We start from the raw sequence: 18,922 nt of genomic DNA, 5'->3' as shown, positions 1-18,922 counted from the left end.
TATCTTAGATGGCACATCGGTTTCCTGAGAAAGTGGAAACTTGGAGTGCTTTATGTGATTTAGTGCTTCTGCATTTTGTTTTCCACAGACAAAGTTTGTTGAAGTAAACCTTCATCCGCTGACTCTATGTAGAAAAAATGAACATTATAATCCAAGAATATACTTTCCAGAAATCCATCCATTTTCTTATGTGCCTTGGATAAAGTCCTACTGTGGGATGCTGCAGACATGCTCCTGTGCTGGCTCCAGGCTCCTGCTGCTGGTTGTAGACATTGCGTTTGTGCTGGCTCCAGGCTCCTGGCTCCTGTTGCTGGGTGCAGGCTCCTGCTACTGGCTGCAGGCTCCTGCTACTGGCTGCAGGCTCCTACTGCTGGCTGCAGGCTCCTACTGCTGGCTGCAGGCTCCTACTGCTGGCTGCAGGCTCCTACTGCTGGCTGCAGGCTCCTGCTGCTGACTGCAGGCTCCTGCCGCTGGCTGCAGGCTCCTACTGCTGGCTGCAGGCTCCTACTGCTGGGTGCAGGCTCCTACTGCTGGCTGCAGGCTCCTGATGCTGTGAGGAACTGGGATGCTCAGTACCTCATCTACCCTTTCTTCCTGGCTAGCTCTGGAGAGGCAACCTTGGTCAACTAGTATCTACTAGATTTTAGCAAAGACTGTCAGCTAAGAGGAAGTAAACGTTAAGAACTCTCTGAGAAGCAGAAAAGAGTGTCCATCTCTTGTCTGTTAGTTGTCTTAGCTGCAGTCCTTAATCCTTGGTAAATGTAGCATTTGAGAAATGCTCAGCCTCAGGCTGCTCCTTCTTTGTTTTGTGTTCTGTAGCTCACCTGTAGCCATGTTTCTTTTCATTCTTCCATTGGGTCAAAGAGCAGAGGTTTCCTGATGGACACCAAGCTGTGTCTTTAGGGTTCAGGGACACACGGCTTGTTAGTTGGCAGCTAGGGAGGCACTAATTTCCTCCACCTAGTTAGGAGGCTTCAGGTTCATAAAGAAACTACCTGTTAAAGAATCGAGTTAAAGCTAGACAGGTAGTTAAAGCCTTCTAGGTAGAAGAATGTAGAATGACTCCGCAGTCTTACTATAAGCTCCTTGAGCGTAGACCGTATAAACACATTTCTTTCGAGGCAGCTTACTCTAAGAGTAATAGAAGGAACTAGATGTGAGGGTCGAGTTGATTAAAAAGGTTTGTGGTCTATTTAGATCTATAAAATACATGAGACAACTAGTGAGGTGGCTCAGCAGTTAAGAACACTTGTTCTTGTAGAGGACCTGGGCTCAATTCCTAACACCTATGTGGTGGCTCACGACCATTCATACCCTGAGTTCGGGAGTACTTATCGCCCCCTTCCGGTCTCTCTGGACATCACATAATTATGGTATACGTAAATACATGCAGGCAAAACACTATACACCTAAAATACAACAAATACATCTAAAAACAAAGCAAAACAAACTCAAAAGTCCACGAAACTGTCACACAGGGTTTTATGATCATGTATTGCTTGAGTGGTGTTCATTTAAAACTACCCCCCACCCACATAAACATTGTGATTATGTGTGGCATTTAATTTAGGCAGTTCTGTGCGTTTAGAAGGAAATTCTGCTTTAAAAAAATGATGGCAGGCATTAGTAGGGTAACACATTCAGTCCCTCCCTTCCTTCCCGTAGTCTCTGTGTTTTGTGCTGCAGGCTCAGTGACAGCTGCCGACATACTCTCTTATGTCAGGGAACTATCTTCCATTGTCCTCTAGTCTACAAGTTATGCACATTGCCTTAAGTAAATGTTGCTGGTGATTATTCATAGGTTAGATATGCTCTATACGTGCATCTTATCCATTGGCACTCAGACTTTTTAAGTCCGTATATATCATATCAGCATACATGCTACATATGACCTAACTACTCAGGAATGTGACCTTGAACAACTGTGGGGTTACGAAACTGGCCGATGAACAGAGTGCCGTTTGATCGGCGGCGAACGGACTGTTTTTATGGTGGTTTGACGGCATTTAGGGGAAGGAGCGCTTCTGCTGCACAGGGCCTGTGCTCTGCCGGGCTCTAGAGCTGCCCGCTCTGAGGCTGTCCCTGAGGTCTTCCAGACGTCTCGTTCCTAGACATGGTTTAAAGGTCTTCTTGTTTCTTTCTATACGTGTTTGGTCACTCAGTGTGAACTTCCCGCTTGATAATGCCCGTGGGTAGTCTTGTGGGTTTTCCTTGACACAGGCGGTTCAGGTGTCCGCATGCGGTAAGAGTTTTATGGGTGACAGGGTGGGGAAATGAGGGTGGTGGTTGCGCTCCGTTCCGGCGTCTCGCTCACCCGAGGAGGGTCAGCAGCGTGACTTGTGGGTCCTCACTTTTTACAGCTATGGCTTCAAAGGGGGAAGGTTAGTTTGCAAACACCTCACAATACCTTTATTTTAGATTTTTGACAGATTTACAGGAGAAAAATCTCGTTCACACTCTGGTTGCCTTCACCCGTGTACCCTAGATGTTCCCTGGAATCCTGGGATACTAATTCCTTTCTGGGTCTTCATATATGATGATAAACAGGACCTCACACCTTTACCTGTTCAGAACTTTCACGAATGACTTTGAATCTTTTTTTATTGTGAGCCAGAGAAAAAAAGAACTTAAAAAAAAACACCTAAATGTAAGACATTTTAAGTATTGAACATTAAATTTATACTTAATTATTAAGTGATTATAAAATAACATATATTAATATTGAGAAAGTAATTTGAGTAATCATCATATTGGCAGATGTCTGTGATTTGAAGTGAAAATACTGTATTTGCTATTTTGATGTCAGTAGCAGAAAATATGTAACATACAACAGCTGGTGAAGAATATGCTTTTATAAATTGATAAGTTTAAGTAATTTTATTTTATAATTCAATAATATAAATATAATTTATAATTCAAATTATAAATTTCTTGAATTTGTGCATGTATTGAAGGCAGTTGTAAGAATAGCCTTTGCACATGCTAGCCTTCCTTTGAAAATGTTAATTTTTAATATCTAAGAAGACAATTATCTTTAAAAAGCACCTACAGTTTAATTTGTAACATGTTATTTTAGAAAAACTTTCTTCTCCGATAAACCTAATAATTCTATCCTTTTCTTTGGAACAGGACCTGGAAATAGTGTATTCCTATTTACATGGGATGGAAGCCTTATCTAACCTGAGGGAGCACCAGCTAAGGTGTGTATCGATTTTAATAATTTAATAATGATAGAGTGGATCTCTGTGTCCATCTGTTAGTGAGACTTGAACTTAAAGAAAATGTAGCACATAGATACTCTGATGTAACCCCTACACTTTCTTTGATACATCTTGCAAGGTTGAGTGTTATTCATATAGATTTTAATATTTCTATATTAAGATTCTTACACTGGGTGTAAGTGTCTGCCTCCACTTCCCCAAAATAATAAGCTTCAGTTGCTACAAACACCAAAAGGGGGCGTTGTTTTCTATTCCTGTTCTTTAATATGCATGTCTATGTCCGTCGACTGCTCAGCACTCGGATGTATTTTTAAATATTCAGGTAGTGATTAGGCTCATGCTTTAGCATGGTCTGGGTCTTTGTAGGAATATAGTTCCTACCTTCAGTATGCAGCCGGCTCCTCTGTGGGGAGCACAGTTTTTATCACACCGGCTCCAGTGCAGTATGCTCTTATAAATATCCTCCCACTTCTGTTGTACAGTAATACACTAGCTTCATTTATAGTTACCCAAATTTCATAAAAAAGAAGCGACTAGATCTTCCCTGCAAAAGGAGGTAAAGGATCCTGAGAAGATAGATGCCAGCTAAGGTATAATGAGGTCTTATTTCTTTCTATTCTGTCTAGTTGTGATGCCAACCATTTTTAATTATGAAAGGAATACCCTTTAAACACTAATTAATTTGTGAGCATGTCAGTTTTATATTTGTCTGTTAATTGAAAAAAAGTATCAAGAGGGTTGAGTGTTTCTGAAATTAATTTTTTAATGAAAATCATTTAAATTAGACTCAATTATAGATTAAGTGTTTAAAAAATCCAGACAGGTTTTTATTAGAAAGGGCAAAACTGGGATTTTTGAAGATGACTCAAATGGTAGCCGTAGCAGTTTTTAAATTGTCTAACTTTCATTTGATATTTTGTGATGACAGTCTTCCTAAGGAAAAAATTCAGAAGTATGAATAATGGAAAACAGACCACAAAACAGTCCACAGACCCAACAGCCAGCTTCAGAGTTACCTACTTTTTTTTTTTTTTTTTTTTTTTTTTTTTTTTTTTTTGCCATTTCTGAGGTGATTTTTAGGTAGAAATGACTGACTAATTCAAGAGTATAGCTTAGTCTCTCCTTAGAAAGTGTTTCAAAGCTTTGTGTAGATTTGTCTGTTGGCATGATTACAAGGATGAGCCCTTCACATGTCCAATGATTTCTGCATGTCTGAGCAGTCTCATTTACAGCCAGCAGCCTAGACTGAGTATATCTTTAGAACATGATCATAGCTGAATTAAAAAGCAGACGGAGAAGTTCATGTCAACCATGACTGACTTGAGTAAGCTGCTTTTATAATACTTCCATTCCTGGGAAAACACACATACTTCCTCTAGGTAAATTATTTTCTTTGCATTTTTTAAAGTAAGTTTTACCTGAGATCACCTGAGGGAAGAGCCAACCGACACTTGTATTTAATCCAGCTTTCCAAGTGTAGAAGATGAAAGTCTTCAAATGAGATTTTATTTTATTTCTGCAGCCCAACTTGGGCCGACATGTGTGAGCAGGAAAGAGACTGGACGTTTCAACAGGGGTCCCTCTGTTGCTGTCAGAGCCCACACGATGCACCTTAGTCCTTCAAGTCTTCAGATGTATTGTTCCTATACAATTTTAGTTTTTTCTGATGTTAAGTCCATACAGACTAGGAGTAGAATATTTGTTAAGAGGAGAAATGTGGCAGTTAAACTGAGCAGAACTCATAAACTAAGAACAGAATCAACATTTGAGGATATTTACTGCTGGGGTCTCCCCCTCCTCCCTTTTTGCTGTGACGGGGCTCAAACTCTGGGCCTTGTGTATAATAGGCAAACTCTACCCCTGAGATATGGGACCAGTGTTGCTTGAATTCTAATTGGTCTTAATAAAAACCTGGAGCCAGGTATCAGGGTGAAAGCTGAAAGATCAGAGAAGCAGAGCAAGCCATAGCCACCGCCTCTTACCTCACCAACTCCTCAGCCTGAAAAAGAATTCCTGTCTCCGCCTACCTTATATTCCTTTCTCTGCCCAGCCATATCACTTCCTGTCTCAGCCTTCCTAGTGCTGGGATTAAAGGTGTGTGATCCCAAGTGCTGGAATTAAAGATGTGTGCCACCACTACCTGGCTCTGTTTCTCTTTTAGACTGGATTAATCTTGTGTAGCACAGTGTGGCCTTGAACTCACAGAAATTCAGACTGCTCTCTGCCTCTGCCTCCCAAGTTCTAGGATTAAAGGTGTGTGCCACCACTGCCTGACCTCTGTGGCTAACTCTGTGACTGGCTCTGTCCTCTGATCTTTAGGCAAGTTTTATTTCTTCAAAATATCACCATAGCCCAGCCATGTTTAGTGTTGGAAACAGTCATCCTGTTGAAATATATTATCTTCCTCAGCATTATGGATTAGTAATTACTATTTTATAGACACATTGAGATTGCTAAGAAATAACCAAATCATAGTTGTTACACTGGTTCTCAGGGAGATCATGGTGCTTTTGCTTAACCTCATCTCTTGAGCCTCTGGATCCACGTCTGTGAAATGCAGTTATGGCGATTACAAAGTGGTTTTTTCCTTGCCCATTTGGTATTTTTGCCCATTTGGTATTTGTTGGAAGATTTCAAATGAAATGTGATAAAGTTGTATCCTATTGCATAAAATAGCCCTATGTATGGCAGTGTTGCAAACATTAATTTTTTTTCACTACTTTGTGGGAGGAATCCAGTCACATTCTAAGAACAATGTGAAAGACCTGTTTCAAGGAAACTTGCGATGATTCTTTGGTGAAGTAAATAAATCTTTGTAGTACAAACGTGAAAAAGTTGAACATATTTAGAGAAGATAAAAAGAAAAAAAAATAATTACAACCCAGTCTATTAAAAGCATTGATTCTGCTTCTGAATTAAGCGAAATCAGGAGATAGAGTTCCAAGGAAGAACTAAGTGTGTTCTGGAACAACCTGGCCCCAGTATGTGAGAACCAGCCCGCAAGTGCAGTGAGGGCAGACAGGCAGGCAGGCCCAGGCCTGAACATGGTGAACTTCCAGGATAGAACTGCAGTCGTAAGGGCGGCAAGCCTAGTGGGCCTGGGTGAGTTAGGTCAGAAGCAGGAGGCTTCCAGAGTCTGCAGGACAAAAGGGACTTCATTCCACTTGTATGGGACATGATTTTCCTTAAGCTAACACCCAGGTATCACTTACTCTGCTGACTCTAATGGCATCTGGGTCAGTGTTGTAAAATTCCATATCCCACCCAAATGGTTTTGAATGTTTGAAGTATGTTGAACTACTACATCCAGGGAAGCAGACCGACCAGGGTTACTTAGAGGCAGTCATAGCCATTTTGAGTCAAGATGGCTGTAAGCATGTCAAGCTGAATCCCTGCATGGGGGATGAAGGGAAGAATAAGGTGAGTGAGCATCCAAGAGTTTTTGTCGGGTCAGCAAACAGGGGAAGGATCTCTGTGTTCCCTGGTTGGGGAATAGCAGTTGTCCAAAATGAGGATGCTGTCGGAATGCTATGCTGTGGCAGCTTCTTCATGAGAAGAAATCATCACATTATCATTCCTGTGTATTTTGGAAAAGTTAATTGGTATTAATAGAATAAGATGTTTCTAAATGATGCTATTCTTGAGATAATTTTGAATATTTAAACATTATTCATTTTCAGAGGTCCCCTCCCCCCCAAGTCAGGGCTGTATCAGCTGAAATAACAAACCCTTCAGTTCTAAACTCTCCATTTGCTCACTCATGATAAAAACACTGGGTCAATAGAAGCCTACATTGGCTTGAAATTCCATACTCTTCAGTACCCATTAGTGTTGAGCTGTGAGTGATGTTATCACTTTTTAAATTATTAGGGTTTCCTTTCTGACTTTTGGGTTCCTACTCCTTCTCTAATGTGTTTACCTTGGGAAACACACTGCCTGCCTGCCATTTACAAAAGTATGGAATAACCCCTTCCATAGAGTACACGTGGTGAAGCCCGGCTCCTGTTAGATGCTGCAGTTTCTAGCACACAGGTGGGACAGATTTTAATCTGTTTTATTGAATTGTAACTAGTGCCATCACTATCCGGTTTGAAGATGAGTAATTTAGGTGAGCATACGAGCATAGGAAGTATAAACTTGAAATTTTTCACCCCGTGCCTCATTCAAATATCGTAGCTGTGTTTTTCTAATGGCGACTGTTGAACTCACTGACTTTCTCTTTTACAGGTTAATGTGCGAAACTGTGAGATATGAAAGACATGAAGCAAACGAAGTTTTATACTAGTAGGTATTCCTTTCTGATTATATGTTGTATGATGAGTAGCCAACTCCTTCAACTGTGACTGGGGATTAGCAGCCGCTGGCTCAGTTACCCTGGCCTCTCAGGAGGATGGGGTTTGGGGAAGTTAACTTACTTTCCACAGTTTAGAAATTTGGGACATTTGAACTGTTTGCAGTATTAAAATGGCCAGTTCACGTCTGTATTTACAGCTCTCACGTCTGTATTTACACCTCTCGCGTCTGTATTTACAGCTCTCGTGGTAGACACATGGTTTTGTGTTGTCAAATATTCTCTGTTCTTGTCGTTGTGAAGTATGAAGTAGCTCACATCACTAACAGATCTCCCCACAGCCACAGCAGGTGAGCTGCAAGGTAGCTCAGTCTAGAAACAGCAAAATGAGCTTCTACATTTTAGGTAAAGTTTATTATTAAAATTGTACTAATTTTTTTTTTTTAAACATGTGGAGCAGGGTGCTGGAGAGATGGTTCAGAGGTTAAGAGCACTGGCTGCTCTTCCAGAGATCCTGAGTTCAATTCCCAGCAACCACATGGTGGCTCACAACCATCTGTAATGAGATCTGGTGCCCTCTTCTGGCCTGCAGGCATACACGCAGGCAGAACACTGTATACATAATAAATAAACAAATCTTTAAAAAATAATAAAGATGTGGGACATATTTCTTAAAAACTACCCACTGACTTTTAAAGAATGCGATAAGTACAGAGGAAACAAATACCGGCTTTCTAAGCATGGAGGGTGCTCTGCTGTATACACTAGTTGATACTGTTTACTACGGGGACTGCTGTGCTGACGCCATCCCGTGTCTCAGAGCACTTACTAAAATAGTTACTCCTTTTCAGGCATATCACAGGGAGTACTTACTGAGAGAGAGAAAACGACAGCTACTCTCTGAAGGAGTTTGTAATCTGTAGAGGGAGGAAGAAACGGCACAACAGGAAAAATGACAAAATTGGGATACTCGGGAGCATAAAGCTGCAGGAAGAGAGAGGGAGCCTGAGAGCTACCGGAGCCCTTTGAACTGGGTCTCAGGTTGTGTTCCGTAGTCCACAGAGACCTTAGCGGGGCATTCTAAATAGTGTGTCAGAGATGCAGGTGAAGCAGATGGACCGTGCAGGGGTGTAGTGCAGGGGTGTAGGTGGCGGGCCTCACCCAGCACTCTGATACTGTGGCAGTCGTGAGCCACCGTGTGGGTGCTGGGAAGTGAACCCCGAGGTCTCTGCATGAAGTCAGCACCCCCTGGCTGCCGAGCCGTCTCTCCAGCCCATCAGGTCTCTTTGAATATGTAGCTTGGTGGCTGGTTTTCAAACAGCAAAGCACTGTGACCCAGTGCCCCCAACCCTTCGTGTACCCCACAGGGCAATACACATGGTTATGTCGAGGTGACGTGGTGACAAGGTGGATGTGAAAGGGAATAGCTGAGGAGCCAGCTGCAGGGATGTGTGGGAGGGAGAGCCTGGACACATAGGCAGGGGTAGCTACGATTTGGAGAAGTTGGTGGGCGGGAGTTGGCATAATTCTTAGGCTGTAGCACATGAAACTGATGGCTGTTCATCCAGCTATTGTAAATGTTCCAGTGGCAGAGCATATGTAACAGTTAACCAAGGAGTAATCGGTGGTGAGAACTGACCACAGAAAGAAAGATGCTTATTTTAATGTAGTTCTGAAGGAACTGAGGTATAAGTAACTGCAGTACGTGCCTCCTTTTGGAACCTATGGAGTAGGTGTGCAGACGCCCAGATGGAAACCTCCTGTGAATGTTGTTGTCTATAATGAAGCTGTAGCTGGAAGTTTTCCTGTGTCCCACCAGGTCCTGTATCTGCTTGAACCCAATTAAACACACAGAGGTGCCATTTGTAGCTTAAGTTTTCTCTGGTCCTGCCCAGCCCCACAGACCCCGCAGCCGCTAATAAAATAATCACTCAGAAGCTTATATTAATTAAAACTGCCCGGCCATTAGTTCAGGCTAACTATTGACTAGCTCTTACACTTACATTAACCCATAATTCTTATTTATATTTAGTCACGTGGCTTGGTACCTTTTCTCTTGCTTCCTCTGTGTCTGTCTGGCGACTCCTGACTCTTCCCAGAATTCTTTTCTCTGCTTGTCTCACCTATACTTCCTGCCTCGCTTCTGGCCAACCAGCACTTTATTTATCAACCAATCAGAGCAACACATATTCACAGCATACAGAAAGGCATCCACAGCATGAAGCAGTTCCATGAGGGGTGACACTAGCTTCCTGTCGTTCTGTCCTTCCCCTCGGATGTGTGATGTGACAGTGAGCTGGTGGCCGATGTATAACGGGCGCTTCCTGCCGGCTCCAGTAAGTGCTTGATGTACATTCATTTCTTCACTCTTTGTAGATGTCCGGTGGGGTCAGCTGTTCTCATCTCCCCAGTTTCCCATTCAGGAAATGGAGCTTTGGGAAGATCAGGCAATCCTCTAGCGCCTACCACTTGAAGTGGGATCTGGACCTGAGCCCAGATCTTGAGGTTTTGCAGCTTCTCCTCTTGCCTCAGTCACCGACATTTTTTGTCCCCTTTTATCCTAAAAATGGTAACACTCTTAACACTCAATCACCACCTGTCACCATCCTCCCCAAGGCCTGGCACCCAGCACTCCTGTTTACACAACCATAGTTCACTAATGTGGTTATTTATTACCCTTTTTCTGAGAGGTGTGCCAGAGTCTTTGAACATCCTGGGTATTTGTTTTTACACCTGCCGACAAGGCCCAGTTCTTACCCTAGTAGTCTTAAATGGAGCGTGTTTGACTTGGTTCTCCCAGTTGCTCACATATATCTGTTTAGAATTAGGTGCCAGTGGTAGTGAGCAATGAGAAGTCTGGATATGGCTACTCAGTAAATCTTGATTTTTGTAAGAATAAAAATTCATAGAGTCTAACTGCAGATTCACATAGTTGTGTACTTGGTATTTTGCTGATGTACTTACAAAGTGTAAGTGAGGCATTTCCTTTTGTGGTCCTGTAGCGGGCATGCTTCTGCTCTTGCCAGTTTGTGCAAGTGTAGTTTGAAACCTAAAGAACAGCTGCTGTGGTTTATGTAAATCCATGGTACCTTAATAATACCCTCTTTTGGGGAGCTGCTCTGAGGACCTGGACAGAAATGACTGATCTTGTTCTCCCTGGAGCTTGGTCTGAAGACTAGTGCAATCAGAATATCGATGGCTTTCAGACTTTGCTTTTATGAGCAAGAGATGACTAACCATTTTCCTTACTATGTTTGTGTGCGATGGCTTTAATAATTTCACCAGGTAAATACGGCATTCTTTTGATCTAACACTATACTACATCTTCCTCATCTTCAGAACGGGGATAGTAACGTCATTTCTTCAGAGTAAGATGTACATATCCTTTGACCAGCAGCTCTACTCAGGGCGCATTCACCTCTGCTGAGGGCTTGGGCACTCCTTCTGAGGGCTCTTGCATTCCTCCTGAGGGCCAAGGAGATGTGCCCTTCTGATGCCTTAACCCCAGTTAAGTGCCCTGGGGGCTGAGGTAGGGGAGGAGGAGCGAGGAGGAGGCTGGACAAGTTACAGAGGGGCGCCCTCCCCGACCAGCAAAAAAAGAGAGTAGTGAGAATCACAACATGCCATCAGATAAGTGGAGGGTCATCAGCTGGGAACATGCTGAGAAATTCTCTGACTGGGCTGGTTCCCAGTGCAACACTATGCCGAGGTCTTAGTGCCAGTGTGCTCTGGCTTTTCCTAACTGGCTGGCCAGCCTCATAATTTGCATTTACTGGACAGTTATATTTAAAGTGTTTAGAACCTGTATCAAGAAGTCAGCCGTTGGAGACATATGCATACCTTCAACCTCAGTGGTCCTTCCCCCCATGCAGATCTGATTGAATGCTTTGGTTTCTAAGAGTTTTCATAGCACTTTAAGGGTTTATCTATTTCAGGAGAGGAAATTGTTCCTCTGTGAAACAGCTGCTTTGAGGCCTATTCGGTCTTGCTAAAGCCTTTTCATTTGCATCTGTAAACGCACACTTTAGCAGAGTGCTCTCTGAGTGCTCTCTTGCTAAAAGCAGCCTGTTTCCCTGTTGGCTTGGCTTGGCTTTGTGGTCCTAGGGCAGACACCTCCTCTTTGCTGTCCTCCTCACTGGGCTCCTCCTGAGTTGGCCTGGGGCTTTACTTTTTTTCTCTCGAACACCTGCTAAGCTCTGTCTCTATGTCTCTGTCTCTCTCCTGCCTTTTACAGATGCTACACAGCCTCAGGGTCTCCCATCATGGGAGAAATGTCTCCTTTGACCTCTTCTCCTTCTTCAACAATTGCATCATCTAGTTTCTCTTTTCTGGATTGGCTGAGGGGGCTTTGCTTTTAGATGATAGTCTTTGTAAGTTACAAAGTAAGCGCTTCATCTACGATTTATTTTGTGGTGTTTTACCTCTCTTGCAAAACAGCTTTGCTTCCTTTCATTTCTTACCCAGAGATATGTAACTCCGACTTTGAAATAATCTTCTCTGTCCAAGCTTTAATTATTTTAATACATGCTTATGTGTATACAAACAAAATGACAAAAGTAAGGTTTTAATTTATTTGGAAAAAAGAAATCACAGTCTCTTTAAAGAATTGGCCTTAGCACAGATGAGGATATTCCTCTGCAGGCTGGCATGTTTATTGAAGAAGGTATTTTTGTCTCCAGTTTTCTACGAAACTGCCTGGTGAATTGAAAACCACTCACTACTTAACGTTTCTTGATTGACAAGGCTTAGTTCCTATGCATTCTGATCATGTGGACTGGAAATTCTACAGACTAGTTTGCAGAGACGGATTGGGCTTTGAGTGAGATTGGGTGTATCTGTAGATTCTCCTTAACCGTTCTGAGCTGAATTACTCCAGGTGAGAACAGGTTTCTGGTGAGGAGGAAATGATAGTGTGTAAATCACTGCCCCTTAGCAGTTTCCAAGTCAATTTTCAGGTTTGACCGCTTGTTTAAATTTGATCATTCCTCAAACCCTTGGATGTGTCCTCTGCTCTTAATGTGGCTGAGTCATTGATTTGACTTATTGTAATGCATATGCAGTTTATATCATCTTTGTTGAAAAAAAATGTTCATTCAGTAACTTCCTCACTCCTAGGGCGATGCTCCATTTCCTTTTCAAGTGAATTCTATTAACTTGAGAATGGCAGCATTAAGAGCCCCTAGACTGTCTGGCGTTGCCAGTTCCTTGTTTTATGTGTTCACGCTGCTGTTTAAATGACTCATCACTGGATGTCCACTTTGCCCCCTGTATTTTCAGCATTAGGCTGAAGATCTTCATACTTTTCACCAGTTCTTTGAGTTCTCCTGCATGGGACTGACTTTGCCGATCTCACACCTGTCATGGTGCTTCTGTTTCTTTGGGTAGTTAGGTTTATTTATTCATTTTTCCATTTATTTTTGAGGCCAGGTGTCATTCTGTAGCCTGTCTTGTTCCGGAACTCCAGGTTGACCTCAGACCTGCAGTGATCCTCCTGCCTCAACCTCTTGAGTGCTGGAAACACAGGGGTGTCACTCCCAACTTTTACGCCAGCTTTTAAAAGTGACGTAATTATTTTTACAATTTAGGACTTTGAGGAAACAGGAATTACCTTCTGCCTTTTAAATGTTACTTGTTTTCATATCATGGACATTAACATTTACATCTGTTAGTGTAATGAACTATATTGTTTTATGATTAAACCCTGCTGTTCTGAAGGTGGCAAGTAAAATGCTAAAGTTGTTTCATCTAACTCTTGTTCAGAGTTCTTTCTGCAGTACACACAGGACTGTGTATGAGGTGATACCTGGCTTGATCAGCTGCTCCGCTGTGGGCCAGCAGTTCTATCTAATGAGCGTTAGCCTGTCTCATTAACTACATAAAAGTAACTGATGGAAATGTTGTCTTTGAGTTTGTAGCTCCAAATCTTATCAAAGGAGCAAAAGAAACACAGTTACCCAACTTTGTAATAAACAGTAATAGACGTATTGTGGTGAAAAGGACCGAAATGACTGTGTATCTGGAAAGCCATCTGCATGCTGGCAGGCAGCCAGGGTTAGAACTTTTTAAGGCTTGGAACAGTGTGTTCACAGGAAGCCCTGCCCAGCTGCAGCAGTAGCAAGTGTGGCTGGAAGAGCCTCCAGGGCTCTTGGTCTTGAAAACCTCTGACCGGAGCAGTCTCAGGATGATTTATCATACGTAAGACCCCCCGACCCCCCCCCCCCACTTTCACAATTGTATATTGAGCTTACAAGTCTAAGCTGGCCAGAAGATCAGAATCACAGTAGAAATGAGCAAAATGCAAGCTCCCTGCTTTCTTGAGGGCTTCCCTCAGCCTGTGGCCCTGGGCAGTGGAGCCTTCTGATTGCCTGATGTCACTGAGTGAGCAGACAGTCAAGGAAGCAGGTGTTTTCTGGTTTTGGCTTGCCATGGGACCCTTTAGATTTCTGTCGGCTTCCCCCTACCCTCCTTCCCGGTGCCAGCAGCTTGTGACTGTGGTCTTACACTCAGGGCAGCACAGTGCATGCTTGCTTTCTAGTGGCCCCCACATTGATGTGTGGTCACAGTTGTACCATGTGATGGGCGAACATGGTGCATGTTCCTACCTGCTCTGATCCTTAGATGTGGCACACTCCCAGGCTTCACTTTCTGTTGCTCTGGCTGCGATTGCTGATGTCTCCTGGCCCAACTGTTCAAATGCCCAAGGAAGTGCAGAGAGGTGCTTCCTGGATCCCTCTTGCTGGTGCCATGCAGTGGGACCCTCACCTTGGAGAGCTCTGGCTTCTGTTCGGCTGCTGTGATTCTAGCCCGGCTTCTCTGACTGGCAGTGTTGAGCTGAAGGCTGTGTGAGCCCCAGTGCCGTGTTCTCACAGCCCACTCCTCTCCTCAGCCTGTGTGGGGTGGCCGTCACTGTGCCATGAGACAAACTTGCAGTCGGCCTCTCCTTACATTTTCACATTGTATTCTGAAAACAACTTTTCAGAAGTCATTCTCTGGCCCAACAGTGATGTTTTTTTCCCCCATTTGATCATTTTTTTTTTTTCTTTTTTAAATGAGTGTTATTCTTTCAACACACAGTCACCCTCACCCTCGGCGTGATCACTTGCAATGCTTTCCTGCTGTAGCAGTGCGCAAGGAGGTCCTCTCTCATGTGGAGACACTGCCACCCCGTGGATCCGGAGGATATTGCTAAGAAGTTCTTTGAGCTCCCCTGTAAAAGCTATACATCTTTGACTTGTAGACCCTTTGGTGAGGAACTGCTTGGCATTGTTCTGTTCATTAAGAACACGCCTAAAGGGCCTGCACAAATGGTTTAGCTAGTGGAAGCGCTTGCTGCCTAGCCTGACTGATTCTCCCGGACCCCCATAACAGAAGGAGAGAATCTGCTTCTATAAAGTTGCCTTCTGATCTCCATACATGCACCAGGTGCCCTTCCCTGATAAATAAATGCATTTAATGAAATACTTAAAAAAAAGAGGACTGTTTAAAAAAAAAAAAACACAAAAACCAAAAATCCTACCCAGCAAGCAGGCATCATAAAGTGCATGTATTGGCGGTACGGATGAGTTGGAGACGCGAATGGGGGAAAAGTGGAGTGATTACTTACTCCCTTGGTGACTGTGCCCCATGAGCTCAGGGAAGTGAGGAAGATGACTTACTCTACCAGAGAGATGCCCAGCCACTCTCAGGAACTCGAATAGTGATAAAAACCAAGTTCAACAGAGAAAAGGTACCGTCAAAAGCATCAGGTTTTTTCGAAGACCCTGAGGTATAGGTGGAAAAAAGGCATGTTGTGTTAAGTGAGTGTCGGCAGTCAGGACAGAAGCAGTGAAAAGAATGAGTGCTTCTTTTCAGTCTCTGCTGGCAAGGAGATCAAATGTTGTTTAAAACCGAAGTAACTCTGGAAAGAAGCTGGTGATGCCAGGTTTCAAGATTGAGGACCTAGAGCAGTGGTTCTCAACCTTCCTCATGCTGTGACCCTTTAATACAGTTCCTCATGGTGTGGTGACCCCAACCATAGAATTATTTCATTAATACTTCATAACTATAAATTTGCTACTGTTAGGAATCATAATGCAAATATCTGCGTTTTCCCATGGTCTCAGGCGACCCCTGTGAAAGGGTTGTTCAGCCCCCAGGTTAAGAACCACTGACCTAGAACCTTAGAATTTAACTTCATTAGGATTATGTGGCCAACAGGGGACAGGGGACCACTAACTGAGCTTCCTGCATGTGGTCTGATCAGGCTATTGAACTCTGCCCCATCAAAAAGCTGTGATGATACACAAGCGTGTCATGGTCTTGATTACCTCAGCATTGATACTGACTAGATATTGCTAGATGAGGCACACAGTTCTGCTCAGTGGGAGGGGCCAGGTCTTAGTCAGGCTTTCTATTGCTATGCTGAAACCCCATGACCAAAAACAAAACACAAAACAAAACAAAACAAAACAAAAAGCTGGGGAGGAAAGGGTCTATTTATTTGGCTTACACATGCATATTGTTGCTCATCATCGAAGGAAGCCGAGACAGGAACTCAAACAGGGCAGGAACCCGGAGGCAGGGGCTGATGCAGAGGCCATGGAGGGATGCTGCTTACTGCCTTGCTCCCCATGGCTTGCTCAGTCTGCTTGCTTATAGAACCCAGGACCACCAGCCCAGGGATTGCACCACTCACAATGGGCTAGGCCTTTCCCCCTGCACCACTAATTAAGAAAATGCCTTACAGCTGGATCTTCAGGAGGCATTTTCTCAGTTGAGTTCCCTCCCTTCATAGGACTGTAGCTTGTGTCAAGTTGATACATGACAGGCCAGCAGAGGTCATGTCATTGTAGTTGGAGGAAGAGATAAGCTTAGAATGAAATATCGTGGAGAACCTTGTATCAACATGGTGTGGATGGGATAGGTGCTCTGGCATTCAGAGGGTCCCAGACACTCCATAAGGTACAAAGAGATCTCGGTGTGTGTGTGTGGTGGTGGTGGGGCAGCAGGCCTCGCAGCAGAGTGGCAGAGTTGTGATGGAACAGACTGGGAATCAGCCAACACTGTGGCTTATGTTCAGGCTCAGTAGAGAAGGAGGAAATGTCCGTTCTACTTATGGACTTACCATTGTAGTTTGGCTGAGCATGACGCAGGACAGGTCATCTGCAGTGGGTTTCTGTCTGATTATTCTGGAAGCTATTATGATCGCTTTGTGATCTGCTTTCATTTTGTCGTGCTGGGCTTTATTATTTCCCTACCTGTTGATGACAAACAAAACCAGGAACTTTTTAGAATGTCTTGTCAATTTCCAGGCTTTTGCATCTTTTTGCCTATTGCAGGATGGGATGTGTTGGAGTCAAATAAGGGGACCGCTGTAGTTCTTATTCCTAGGCCCTTCTGTAAGTTGTGAGTCTTCCCAGAATGTGCATTTGAGAGACTTGTAACTTACAGCTTTGCTATTTGGTGTTCTTTAGTTTTCATGGTTTTCTTTTTTGCCCATCACTGTTGATTCACGCTTGCAGTTATTTAGAAATGGTCAAGCCAGGTTCTTTCATGATAGCCTTTGTCTTTTCAACAACTCTTGAATATGCCTCTAAGCAAGTCATTTTAAAACACAAAACAAAAATGGAAATGACGCCTATTGTGTTTAACACACACATGTCTGTTGTTGGTTGGTTTCTTAGTCTTTGAGGGCCTGCCACCCAGCTCCCTAATAAATTGCACATGGAAGCTTTTTGTTACTTATAAATGCCCAGCCTTAGCTTGGCTTGTTTCTTGCCAGCTTTCCTTAACTTTAAATTATCCCATCTGCCTTTGCCTTGGGGCTTTTCCCGTTCTCTTACTTCTGTAAATCTTACTCTTATTCTGTAGCTTGCTGTGTGGCTGTGTGGCTGGCCTCTGGAGTCCTCCTCCTTCTCTGGCTCCTTCTTTCTTCTTTCCTCCCAGATTTCTCCCTCGATATATTCTATCTGCCTGGCAGCCCCGCTTATCCTTTCACCTGCCTTGCTATTGGCTGTTCAGCTTTTTTATTAGACCATCAGGTGCTTTAGATAGGCAGAGTAACACAGCTTAACAGAGCTAAACAAATGCAACATAAAAAAAAGTAACACACCTTAAAATAATAGTCTACTGCAAAGCAAAGGATAACCAGGCTACAATCCACAACCCCAGAGAAGCTAGGTAAAGAGGAGGATACTAAGAGGGACACACATGGATCACCCTGGGAAGGGGAAAGGGTTAAGATCTCCTGGGTAAACCGAGGGGTGTGTGTGTGTGTGGAATAGAGGGGTTGGGATGAGAGGGGATTGGAGGTGGGAACATGGGGGAGAGACGGGGAAGGAGAGCAGTGAAAGAGATATCTTGACAGAGTGTACCATTAAGGAGATGGGGAGAAGGCTGCAGCTAGGGAAAACCTCTGGAACTCACAAGATTGTCCTCAGCTAAGACTCAGCAGTGGTGGAGAGGGTGTTTGAACTAGCCTTCTCCTGCCCCCCTCAGATTGGTGTCTACCCTAATTGTCATCATAGAACCTACACCCAGTAACTGATGGAAGCAGATGCAGAGATCCACAGCCAAGCACTTGGCCAAGATCCTAGAGTTCAGCTAAAGAGAGGCCGAAAGGGTTGTAAGAGCAAGGGGGGGGGGTCAGAAGCATGATGGGGGGAAAACCACAGAAATAGCTGACCCAAGCTAATGGGAGTTCATGGACTCTGGACTGACAGCTGGGGAGCCTGCATGGGACCAAACTAGGCCCTCTGAATGTCGGTGAAATGTTCTTAATGTGTTTGTGGGTCCCCTGGCAATGGGACCAGGACTTATCCTGGGTACACAAACAGGCGATGCCTTACTTAGCCTTGATGCAGGAGGGAGGGGTTAGGTCTGTCCCCAACATGGTATAACAGCCTGTGTTGACTACCCAAGAGAGGCCTTACCTCTATGAGGAGGGGATGGGGGTGGGATGGGGGTAGGTGTGTGTGGGGGAGTGGGAGAAGAGGAGGGAGGGGGAACAGGGATTGGTATGTAAAAGGAAAGATTTTTTAAATAAAAAAATAAATAAAATAATAGTCTACAATGTATGTCTGATATACAGTATGTGTGAATACTGACAGCAGGCTAGATTTCTTTTACCTCTTCTTTACTTTGGGGGCTCAGTACTGAGATCTTTGATGAAGGGCCTGTTCATGACTGTCATCTAGGATATTTGTTTAAAAGTCACTTCAATCAGTTGTCCATTGATCGGAAATGAGGGAGTTTGAATGGGATCGGTAATTTGGAAAATAAGCATCCCGGATAATTCATGAAATTTAGAGCAACTGGGTTAGTTCTGAAAACAGCGACACATTGTTACCACTGCTGCTACTGCTGTTAACTAGATTCATTGCCAGTGTGTACAGGAGATATCTCAATTTTATTTGTATGTATGCATGCATAT

General features: G+C 43.7%; 1 protein-coding gene across 3 annotated transcripts in view; it reads left to right on the top strand.

The window, feature by feature from the left end:
* The window catches only part of Rapgef2 (Rap guanine nucleotide exchange factor 2), a 243,942-nt gene that overhangs the window by 70,637 nt on the left and 154,383 nt on the right, over positions 1 to 18,922 (top strand). For all 3 annotated transcript variants that reach the window (XM_028880097.2, XM_037206675.1, XM_028880096.2), the window contains exons 2-3: positions 3,130 to 3,200; positions 7,449 to 7,505. In XM_028880097.2, the coding sequence (XP_028735930.1) occupies positions 3,130 to 3,200; positions 7,449 to 7,505 (128 nt within the window). The remainder of the gene's footprint in view (positions 1 to 3,129; positions 3,201 to 7,448; positions 7,506 to 18,922) is intronic.

Source organism: Peromyscus leucopus, chromosome 6, assembly GCF_004664715.2.
Source record: "Peromyscus leucopus breed LL Stock chromosome 6, UCI_PerLeu_2.1, whole genome shotgun sequence".
NCBI classification, from domain to species: Eukaryota; Metazoa; Chordata; class Mammalia; order Rodentia; family Cricetidae; genus Peromyscus; species Peromyscus leucopus.
Note: the sequence above shows the minus strand (reverse complement) of the source record. Positions and strands in the feature narration are given on the sequence as shown.